This window comes from Schistocerca gregaria, chromosome 8 (assembly GCF_023897955.1).
Source record: "Schistocerca gregaria isolate iqSchGreg1 chromosome 8, iqSchGreg1.2, whole genome shotgun sequence".
Lineage (NCBI taxonomy): Eukaryota > Metazoa > Arthropoda > Insecta > Orthoptera > Acrididae > Schistocerca > Schistocerca gregaria.
In genome coordinates, this window is record NC_064927.1 from 60,567,649 (window position 1) to 60,580,053 (window position 12,405).

The 12,405-nt window shown below is 43.3% G+C and overlaps 1 protein-coding gene across 1 annotated transcript in view; it reads right to left on the reverse strand.

Moving 5' to 3' along the window:
• LOC126284686 (uncharacterized) overlaps positions 1–12,405 on the reverse strand; it is a 121,017-nt gene that overhangs the window by 24,590 nt on the left and 84,022 nt on the right. Inside the window, exon 6 of the mRNA XM_049983807.1 lies at positions 570–722. Within this exon, the coding sequence (XP_049839764.1) occupies positions 570–722 (153 nt within the window). The remainder of the gene's footprint in view (positions 1–569; positions 723–12,405) is intronic.

A 12,405-nucleotide genomic window follows, 5' to 3' on the forward strand; every position in this document is an offset into this window, starting at 1 on the left:
GTGTGTGTGTGTGTTGTGTTACAATTTTTTGGAGGAACTTGTGGCACTGTCTAGTGGAGAATCAAAACACTATTTCAGAACATGGTTTTGGGTTTCTTTTGACAAAAAACTAAACGTATATCTAGCGGTAAAAAAAAAAATTAAAATAGATTACCTACAGCGGTCACATGTTCCTTCACTGTCGTAACACATCACATGCATACTATCATGTTTTTTAAACAAATATGGCGTCTGGAAACTATTAGGTGCAAGGATTGTATAGAGGACCGAAAACAGTATCACAAAATACAGAGAATATACGTCGTAACAACATTATTACACAAAAAAATTTAGTGCCACAAGTTCCTCCAAAAAATCCTAACACATCACACATACAGATGTCATACTTCCAAATGTAAAGCAGGCTTAAACCTTTGAAACGCGTCGTGGATATAAATAAGCAGTGACTCGTAACAGTAAACTTGTTATTTCATTTAATGATAATAATAGTCACGATCAAGCCTAATCTAAAATGTTCGCACTCAAAGTAGTAATTTTCATTGTTATTGAGATGTGGTGTTCCTACTTACAGCGAATAGCTCTTGCATCTGGCTACTGGATAAGTCTCCTCGTAGCACTGCGGTCTCAGGATGCTGAAATAGATGACGCCGACCTTGAGAGACACTAGCGTGTTGGCGTCTTTCAGGCAGCGGTAGAATTCGCGGTCGCACTCACAGTGGGACCTGAAAGAGAGATAAAGCGGGAAGAAGGAGAACTGAACGAATTTATCATCAGTAGGTACAGAGTCCTGGGTAAAAGGGATATATATTTCCAGGTACTGACAGGCGCTAATTGATGAATTCGGTATTCAGTGGCCACCTTTGTGAATGGAACAGTTGTGTGTGACACTGGGGCGATGTGGTTGCCTGTTCTGCTAGCTATCTAAGGCTTCACCATTTGGGCGCGACAGTCAACGTCACAGACAACTCAAAGGAAGATGGCGAAACCGAAACAAGCAACAAAACAGAGGACGTGACGTCAGTTTCATCGATCTAATTACCTAGTACATAATCTATGGCAGATTATACAGCTTGTACAGTAGATATAGGCACATAGCGTAGTAACAACAAAACCAACAGAGGGCACGTGGCTCGGTATCCCCTACCCCCGTCAGAATTTTTGGTGGCGGGAATCTATAACTCACTTCTGACGTTCCCTGTCGTCTTTAAACTTCCTTGAATTTCGACAATTTACCAACATTATTATTTAATGTCCTTCGTTTTTATTAATTTAATTTTTTTTATTGTAAGTCATTATTACGAGCGTTGCCCAGAAAGCAACGCGCCGCATTTCTTTTTTCTAAGCCGAAAATAATGTTACGAATGGGAAACGTTAGCGGTGTATTATTTGAAGTCTCCTGAATGAGAGCGCCAAGTTTCCGTTCCTTCCGACAGTTAGTGTAGCCGCAGCACAGTTTCAAAATGGCGTCTGTACTTGAATGGCCTTGCTGTGCTGGTACTGCGAACGGCTGAAAGCAAGGGGAAACTACGGCCGTAATCTTTCCCGAGGGCATGCAGCTTTACTGTATGATTAAATGATGATGGCGTCCTCTTGGGTAAAACATTCCGGAGGTAACATCGTCCCCCATTCGGATCTCCGGGCGGGGACTGTTCAAGAGGACGTCGTTATCAGGAGAAAGAAAACTGGCGTTCTGCGGATCGGAGCGTGCAATGTCAGATACCTTAATCGGACAGTTCGGTTAGAAAATTTAAAAAGTAATGGATAGGTTAAAGTTAGATATAGTGGGAATTAGTGAAGTTCGGCGGCAGGACGAACAAGACTTTTGGTCAAGTGAATACAGGGTTAAGAATACAAAATAAGATACGGGTAACGCAAGAGTAGGTTTAATAATTAATAAAAATAGGAGTGGGGGTAAGCTACTACAAACAGCATAGTGAACGCATTATTGTGGCCAAGATACACACGAAGTCCATGCCTACTACAGTAGTAGAAGTTTATATGCAAACTAGCTCTGCAGATGATGAAGAAATTGATGAAATGTATGAGGAGATAAAAGAAATTATTCTGGTAGTGAAGGGAGGCTACAATTTAGTAGTCAGGGGTGACTGGAATTCGAAAGTAGGAAAAGGGAGAGAAGAAAACATAGTAGGTGAATATGTATTGGGGGTAAGAAATGAAAGAGGAAGCCATACGGTAGAATTTTACACAGAGCATAACTTAATCATAGCTAACACTTGGTTGAAGAATCATAAAAGACGGTTGGTATACATGGAAGAATCCTTGAGATACTAGAAGGTATCAGATAGATTATATAATGGTAATAAAGAGATTTAGGAACCAGGCTTTAAATTGTAAGACATTTCCAAGGGCAGATGTATACTCTGACCACAATCTATTGGTTATGATCTGATGATTAAAACTGAAGAAACTGCAAAAAGGTGGGAATTTAAGGAGATGGGACCTGGATAAACTGACTAAACCAGAGGTTGTACAGAGTTTCAGGGAAAGCATAAGGGAACAATTGACAGGGATGGGGAAAAGAAATACAGTAGAAGAAGAAGGGGTAGCTCTGAGGGATGAAGTAGTGAAGGCAGCAGACGATTAAGTAGGTAAAAAGACGAGGGTTAGAAGAAATCCTTGGGTAAGACAAGAAATATTGAGTTTAATTGATGAAAGGGAAAATATAAAAATGCAGCAGGCAAAAAGGAATACAAACGTCTCAAAAATGAGATCGACAGGAAGTGCAAAATGGCTAAGCAGCAATGGCTACAGGACAAATGTAAGGATGTGGAGGCGTATCTCACTAGGGGTAAGATAGATACTGCCTACAGGAAAATTAAAGAGACCTCTGGAGATAAGAGAACCACTTGTATCAACATCAAGAGCTCAGATGGAAACACAGTTCTAAGCAAAGAAGGGAAAGCACAAAGGTGGAAGGAGTATATAGATGGTCTATACAAGGACGATGTACTTGAGGACAATATTATGGAAATGGAAGAGGATGTAGATGAAGATGAATTGGGAGAGACGATACTGCGTGAAGAGTTTCATAGAACACGGAAAGACTTGAGTCGAAACAAGGCCCCAGGAGTAGACAACATTCCATTAGAACTACTGACGGCCTTGGGAAAGCCAGCCCTGACAAAACTCTACCATCTGGTGAGCAAGATGTATGAGACAGGTGAAATGTCCTCAGACTTCAAGAAGAACATAATAATTCCAATCCCAAAGAAAGCAGTTGTTGACACTATCAGTTTAATAAGTCACGGCTGCAAAATACTAACTCGAATTCTTTACAGATGAATGGAAAACCTTGTAAAGCCGACCTCGGGGAAGATTAGGTTGGATTCTGTAGAAATGTTGGAACACGTGAGGCAATACTGACCTTACGACTCAGAAGAAAAGGAAAGGCAAACCCACGTTTCTAGCATTTGTAGACTTAGAGAAAACGTTTGACAATATTGATTGGAATACTCTCTTTCAGACTTTGAAGGTGGCAGGGGTAAAATACAGAGAGCGAAAGGCTATTTACAATTTGTACAAAAACCAGATGGCATGAAAGGGAAGCAGTGGTGACAGGGTTGTAGCCTATCCCCGATGTTATTCAATCTGTATATTGAGCAAGCAGTAAAGGAAACAAAAGAAAAATTCGGAGTAGGTATTAAAATCCATGGAAAAGAAATAAAAACTTTGAGTTTCGCCGATGACATTGTAATTCTGTCAGAGACAGCAAAGGACGTGGAAGAGCAGTTGAACGGAATGGGCAGTGTCTTGAAAGAAGGATATAAGATGAACATCAACAAAAGCAAAACGAGGATAACGGAATCTAGTGAAATTAAGTCGGGTGAGGCTGGGGGAATTAGATTAGGAAATAAGTCACTTAAAATAGTAAGTGAGTTTTGCTATTTGGGGAGCAAAATAACTGATAATGGTCAAAACAGAGATGACATAAAATGTAGATTGGCAATGGCAAGGAAAGCGTTTCTGAAGAAGAGAAATTTGTTAACATCGAGTATAGATTTAAGTGTCAGGAAGTCGTTTCTGAAAGTATTTGTGTGGAGTGTATCGATGTATGGAAGTGAAACATGGACGATAAATAGTTGGAACATGAAGAGAATAGAAGCTTTTGAAATTTGGGGTGGACATCATTAAAAGAAGGCGCTTTTCGTTGTGACGGAATCTTCTCAAGAAGTTCTAACCACAAACTTTCTCTTCCGCATGCAAAAATATTTTGTTGACACCGACCTATGTAGGGAGAAACGATCTCCATGATAAAATAAGTCAAAGAGCTCGTACGGAAAAATATATGTGTTCGTTCTTACCGAGCGCTATACGAGATTAGAATAATAGAGTATTGTGAAGGTGGTTCGATTAGCTCTCCGGCAGGCACTTAAGTGCGATTTGCAGAGTATCCATGTAGATGTAGATGTAGATTTACTGCCGGTATCGGTGGCCGAGCGGTTCTAGACGCTTCAGTTCGGAAACGCGCGACTGCTACGGTCTCAGGTTCGAATCCTGCCTCGGGCATGGATGTGTGTGATGTCCTTACTTTGGTTAGGTTTAAGTAGTTCTAGGCACTTCAGTCCGGAACCGCGCGACTGCTACGGTCGCAGATTCGAATCCTGCCTCGGGCATGGATGTGTGTGATGTCCTTACGTTAGTTAGGTTTAAATAGCTCTAATTTCTAGGGGACTGGTTACCTCAGATGTTAAGTCCCATAGTAATCAGAGCCATTTTTTGTAGATTTACTGGTCAACGTTATCGTGACACTATTCTCCTTCCCCGTGTGGGTCTTTTCATGGGTGCATTCGACCCTGTCTTAATTTTTATGGATAAAATTCCGCTACCGAATCGAACTGCATATGTGGAGGCGCTCTTGGAACGATAGAATATTCGCGCGAATAGTCTGGCCTGCCCGGTCCTCCGACATGAATCCCATAGAGCACTTGTAGGAAGCGTTGGCAGCACGTCCACAGGCACCGGCAACAATCTGGCAGCTGAAACTTCCTGGCAGATTAAAACTGTGTGCCGCACCGAGACTCGAAATCGGCACCTTTGCCTTTCGCGGGCAAGTGCTCCACCAAGTGCCTGGATAGCTGAGATGGTAGAGCACTTGCCTGCGAAAGGCAACGATTCCGAGTTCGAGTGTCGGTCCGGCACAGTTTTAATCTGCCAAGAAGTTTCATATCAGCGCACACTCCGCTGCAAAGTGAAAATATCGTTCGGGAATCATCTCCCATGGAGGTGCGCAGCGCCCCACCACAAGAACTCCTTAACAACCTGATGTCCAGTATGACAACACGTTGCAGAGCATGCGATGCCGTTCGTGGTGATCAGACATCCTATTAAGAAACCTATTTCGCCTTTCCTAACGTCCTGGGGACAATCAAAAGTCGCAGTGACATGAGTATAATTATTGTCTTTGACTAAAAGTGTCATTTCTGTTCGTCTCATTGCGCATCTTTCTCCGTTACCTTGTGTACCATACTGCAGTAGTTCACTCTATGTACTGTCATACATCATACATTATGTGAATGTCACTTCCGTCCATAAATACCCAATAGTTGCTGACGTAACAACCGTGATACAACTCTCAACAAAGGAAGATCTGCTGATAACAACTGGCAGAAGTATTCTACTCGAATTAAAATAACGTTGTGATAGACGTCACAGCGTGCCGAGAGCGAGGGACCAATCACCAGCCAATCGCAGTTCTACATCTACATCTAGATAGACGGTGTGTGGCGGACGGTATTTTGAGTTCTCCCTTCTATTCTAGTCTCGTATTGGTCGTGGAAAGAAAGATTGTCGGTATGCCTCTGTGTGAGCTCTGATCTCTCTGATTTTATCCTCATGGTCTCTTCGTGAGACATACGTAGGAGGGAGCATTATACTGCCTCGGTGAAGGTATGTTCTCGAAACTTCAACAAAAGCCCGTACCGAGCTACGGAGCGTCTCTTCGGCAGAGCCTTCCATTGGAGTTTATCTATCATAATTTATTGAATTAACTGATTCTAGTTGTTGACCTGCTATACTGTAGCTAAGTGATAAAGGATCTTTCTTGACAGCATGTATTGACAGCACTTTACACTTGTCTACATTGAGATTCAATTGCCATTCCCCGTCCCATGCGTCTTCGTTGCAGATCCTCCTGCATTGCAATAGAATTTTCCATTGTTACAACCTCTCGATATACTACAGCATTATCTGCGAAAAGCCTCAGTGAACTTCCGATGTTATCTACAAGGTCATTTATATATATTGTGAATAACAACGGTCCTACGACACTCCCCTGCGGCACACCTGAAATCACTCTTACTTCGGAAGACTTCTCTTCATTGATAATGACACTCTGCGTTCTGTTATCTAGCAACTCTTCAGTACAATCACACAATTGGTCCGATAGACCATATATGCTCCTACTTCGTTCATTGAACGACCGGGGGAAACTGTTCATTACGATATTTACGATATTTCAGTGCCTTTGTAATTCCGAATTACGATGTAATGTTCCTTTGGACATACATGCGTGTCCGAAGGAACAGGCGCTGAGGCGACTACAGCCGACTTGAAATACATGAAATATATTTGCAGTTCCGATTATGGATTCTCTAGATTCTCATCAGCTGTATAATGGAATGACAATGAAAATGTGTGCCGAAACGGGACTCGAACTCGGATTTCCCGCTTATCGCGGTCACCTTACCATTTGGCTATCCGAGCGCGACTGATGCCGAGACCCATACTTCCATTCGTCGTCGACCAAGTGTCTGCAGCCTGTACTCGCACGCACGTTACGTATATTCCCGTACAGTGGAGACATCTTACTTTGAAGTCGCTTGTCCGGTGTCGACGGATAAACGTGCAGCGCCTGTGTTATTCGAAACTAGGGTGCAATATTAATTTTCACATGCATGCATGTGGCGATAAGCGAAAAATCCGAGTTTGAGGCCGAGACGGGCACAAATTTTCACTGTCGCCATTCCTTTATACAGCTGCTGGCAGTTCATATTCGCAACTGCGAATACGTTTCGTGATAATTGCAGTAGTTTGGTTTCGATCGCCACGTGCTTACAGTGTTTCTGTGTTGTGGGCATGTGCACGGGGGCCCTCCAAGGGTTCTGAACGATGGTTTCTCTGAGACAGTTCGAATAAACTTCTCGAAGATTACCGGAAGTTGCCGAAGCCGACCGATGCTGCATCGACTAATGACGCAGTCCATTGAGCGGTCGTTATGGTAATGCAGTTGTCAATTAACCATTATAGTTCGCGTTTCCTCTCTGATTCTCGTCAGTGCGGTTAAACTTATCAAACGTAACATGCCTTAGCAGTTAATTTTCTCGATTTAGTCACGGTAGGCTACGGTGCAGCTTCACTGAAGTTTTTTGTTGATTCTAAGCAATTATAATCAGGCGTCGTCTTATTCACCTGAAATTCTTTTCATTTGTCTTGCCCAAAGTCCGAGAGGCGTTGGAAAAGTCCGTGCAAAAATAAAAACAACTTACGTTTTTGGGGTAAACCTTTTTTGATTTTCGACATAGTCTCCTTTCAGACTTATACACTTCGTCCAACGCTGTTCTGATTTGTTGATCCTTTCCAAATAATATCAGTTGTCCAAGTCTGCAAAATAGCTATTAGTTGCTGCAATCACCTCCTCATTTGAATAAAATCTTTGTCCCGACAGCCATTTCTTCAAATTGGGGAACAAACAGTAGCCTGAGGGAGCCACGTCTGGAGAACAGAGGATATGTGAGACGAGTTGGAATCCTATTTTCATTAATTGTGCGACCACAATTGTGTGCTGTTGAATTGTCGTGATGGAAAAGGACTTTTGCGGTCCAATCGCCGGCGTTTTTCTTGCAGCTCGGTTTTCAAACGCTCCAATAACGATGACTAATATGCAAGTGTAATAGTTTAACCCTTTTCCTGATAGTCGTTGAGGATTATCCCTAGCGAATCCCAAAAGACAGTCGCCATAACCTTTCCGGCCGAAGGTATGATCTTCGCCTTTTTTGGTGCAGATTCTCCCTTGGTAACCCATTGTTTAGATTATTGTTTGGTCTCAGGCGAATAGTAATGTATCCATGTCTCATCAATAGTGACGAAACGACGCTTCCTGCGGATTCCTGAACAGCTGCAAACCATCCTTGCAACACTTCACACGATTCCGTTTTTGGTCTAGCGTGAGCAATCGCGGAATCCCTCTTGCGGATAGCTTTCTCATATCCAAATGTTTATGCAACATATTATGTACCAATTCATTCGAGATGCCCACAGCACTAGCAATCTCTCGCACCTTAACTCTTCTGTCATCCATCACCATATCATGAATTTTATCAATGATTTTTGGAGTTGTAGCCTCCACAGGGCGACCAGAACGTTCAGCATCACTTGTGCCCATATGGCCACTTCGAAAATTTTGAAACCACTTATAAACTGTTGTAATTGAAGGTGCAGAGTCTCTGTACTGTTTATTAAGCTTCTCTGTAGTCTCTCGAGGCGTTTTGCCTTTCATAATTAATGGTTAATCACCACAAGAAATTCTTTTTCGTTCATTTTTTGACAATCACTCGACTTCCTTGATTCACACGAATGCCAAACACGAAGAAATAGACCTATATGGCTGTGCGTTTTTTCCAAAGATGCTAGTAACTAAACATGACCTCGATACGCGCCGGTGGTGCCATCTCTCGGACTTTGCACGGACGTTTCAAAAGCCCCTTGTATTTCTCACTTCAGTTGCACAATGAATACCATCATTACTTCATTATTTTAATCTCGCAAATTTAAAGTACTACATATAAATGAAGGACGAACAGTATTCGATTATCGCTATAATTTCTCGTTACTCACACCAGGAAGAAAAAACGACGCACCACGAAGAAATTACCCGTATGGGACCGGAATACGTAGACGTAATGTACATTTAGAGACAAACAAATTATTACAACTTCAGAAAAATCGGATGATTTATTCAAAAGAAACTACTTCACAAATTGAATATGTCAGTAACGTGTTGGTCCACATCTGTTCCTGTTGTAAGCAGTTATTCCACTTGGCATCGATTGATAGAGTTGCCCGATATCCTCCAGAAGGATATCGTGCCAAATTATGTGTAACCGCGCGTTAAGTCGTAAAACACCGTTGTTAGATGGTTGGACGGAGCTCCCCATAATGCTCCAAACGTTCTCAATTGGGTAGAGATCCGTCAACCTTGCTGGCTAAAGTAGGGTTTGGCAAGCACGAAGACAGGCAGCAGAAACTCTCGCCGCGTGCGGGCGGGCATTATCTTACTGAAATGTAAGCACAGGATGGCTTTCCATGAGAGGCAATAAAACGAGGCTTAGTATATCGTCGACATACCACTGTGCTGTAAGGGCGGTACGAAAAGAAATGGCACCTCAGAATGTCACTCTTGGCTGTCTGGCGGTATGGCAGAGGACAGTGAGGTTGGCTTCCCACTGCTTTCTGGGGCGTCTCCAGCCACGTCAATGGGCATCGGTTCGCAGCGCCAGTCATCACTGAAGACAGCTGTATTGCAGTCAGTGAGGTTCCATGTCAAGGAGCTGTCTAAAGACGCCTCCGGACAACGCTGGGATGCCAGCCTAACTGCCGCCTGCAGTACGGCCTGACAATAGGCAGTCACGGTCTGGGATGTCATTTCACTTCACACAGGACAGCCGTACGTAGACGGTATTCCACGCACAGTTTTGTTGCCTTTCGTGACAAGCCATCCTGAGGTTAAATTTCAGCAAGATAAAGCCCGCCCGCACACTGCGAGAGCTCCTACTGCCTGCCTTCACGCTTGCCAAATCCTACCTTGGCCAGGAATGTCTCCCCAACTGAAAACGTTTGGAACTGCTCAGAACTGCTACAAACTCGTCGGGCAATAGACCCCGCCGCTCGAACTGTCTACACAACTGGCACTGCTAAGGCTAGGCGCAAACTGAAACGCGTATAGCGCGTGTGGCGCGACGCAGCGCAGCGCGCGGTTTTGTAACATCACGGGTTCATATGGGACCGCGCAAATTGCGACGCGACGCGACTGGGACGCGACACGCGCCTGCGCCAGGTCGCGCGGCGTTGTGGTTGAGGCACAGTTTCTCGCGCCGCGCGTCGCGCTTGCCTCGCTAGCACCGTGGGAAATTTGAGGCGGGGAGTGGAAAAGTAGCCCGGCCATATGCTCACATCGGAACGGCGCATATGAGCAGTGGTAATATTGGCCATACAATAAATTGTGTCTTACTGTGTACTGAATTTTATTGTCTTTGGGTAGTGTTTCGTTTTTCGCCATTTAACCGCTCAAGCTTTCTTCGTTAGCACGTATACTTTTCCGTTATTTGTATCTGCATAGTTTTGTTTTGTTTTTCTTCTGTCGAGAAAAATGTATAATTCAGTAACTGATGAACCATTGGCCGCTGGAATTGCACCATATGCCTCCGCGATGTTTTCAGATCGCAAGAAGGGACAGAGGGTAGTGAATAAGGAAGCAGGGAATATTATAAAATCATGTGATTGAGAATCAAGGCAGGAAAGTAAAGCAAGGTTATCTTCTCGCTGCCTGGTAAGCTAGCGTATCTGTACGATCTGTTACGAAAATTTAGAAAGGGATAATCTCCACAGGTGTGATCCCTTTGTGCTTCTGGTAAAAAGCGTCCAAGATCTGAAGTCTAGAAGTTTCACTGTGATTACTTTGATATGGATATAATAATGTAATACGACACACTGTACCACATGCATGTACACAACATATTTCCACTGCAAGCTAGAAACAGTCGACAAGCAGTCACAAATAACGACGTTTTAGTTGGTTCGCCGCCCGCAGCTCGTGGTCGTGCGGTAGCGTTCTCGCTTCCCGCGCCCGGGTTCCCGGGTTCGATTCCCGACGGGGTCAGGGATTTTCTCTGCCTCGTGATGACTGGGTGTTGTCTGATGTCCTTAGGTTAGTTAGGTTTAAGTAGTTTAAGTTCTAGGGGACTGATGGCCATAGAAGTAAAGTCCCATAGTGCTCAGAGCCAATTGATTCGCCATGATGAGAAAAAGCATTTCAATTGTTGCATGGACATTATCAGCATTAATAAAGTAATTATACAAGAGGCTACACAAATGAAGAAAAAAAATTGTTCAAATGGCTCTGAGCACTATGGGACTTAACATCTGTGGTCATCAGTCCACTAGAACTTAGAACTACTTAAACCTAACTAACCTAAGGACATCACACACATCCATGCCCGAGGCAGGATTCGAACCTGCGACCGTAGCAGTCACGCGGTTCCGGACTGAGCGCCTTAACCGCGAGACCACCGCGGCCGGCCAAATGAAGAAAATGGTTGGTTTTATTACGAAAGTAGGAATATCCTAAAAGAGTGTTATGATTAGATATATTTAATTTGTTGAAATGTGCTGCTGACAAAGGCAGATCTACTTTCATGACAATGTTTTTCGAACTCCATCTCACAAGGCACACATGGCATTCCTGTCGCGCGTATTATCCTTCGCTGCTGACGATACACTGGCCTTTGTGTTGTGCGACAGACCAATTGTTTTTTTTCTCAATAACAACTATTTTATTCGCGATCACGCATTGTCAGTTTGGCAAGCCCTAGGTGAGTAAACAGTGTCTGGCATGTGCCTGTCATTCCGGCTGAAGGAACGCTCGTCATTATTTTAATACTGCTCAGATCAAGAGAAGGAATAAAATCCTTTGGTAACTTTCCATTCCAGTTGCTCAGTGTTAAAAATACGATGGGTTACGGGGATTCCACCAAAATCCCAACAAAATTGTCAATCTGTTTTTGTGTGAGTTCTTAACCTCTCCTCATTCGAAGAAGCATCACCATTTATGAGTAAAGGCCACATTTCTCTTGGTGACTGGTTTAATTGTACTTCCTTTGTCACAATGTAATTTGCCAAACTCATCTCACAGCAGCTATTGAGGCAGAATTCCGAAACGGAGGGCCTCATTAAGCAAGTAATTGGCAATCACAGAGCTCAATAGCTTACGAAAAACCTCATAGTATCGGTTTGCAGTAACATAAAAGAAGAAATTTCATGTTTATTTTCATACTAGGAAGCTCTTGTTTCGCTAGCTGTCGATAACTCTTAAAAAATTACAGTCACTGGAGTGAAATAAATAAAAAAAGAAGTATAAGTAGTGATATATCGCTATAGATAAGAAAGTTCCGTGTGTTTATTAATTGGCAAAACACTCTCCTCCTTGTGTGTATCATTCGCCATACTTTCGTTTCTCGAGCGGTTTAGGAGATACGAGAGATGTTGCGAGTATTTCATTCTCGCGGGCGTGAGATCGGAAGTGAGCGCGCTACATGGGATCCATGTTCACGAGATCGGAGGCCAGTAAAGATCTCCTCCCAAGTCTAAAAAAAAATTCAGCATGTTCGCTAA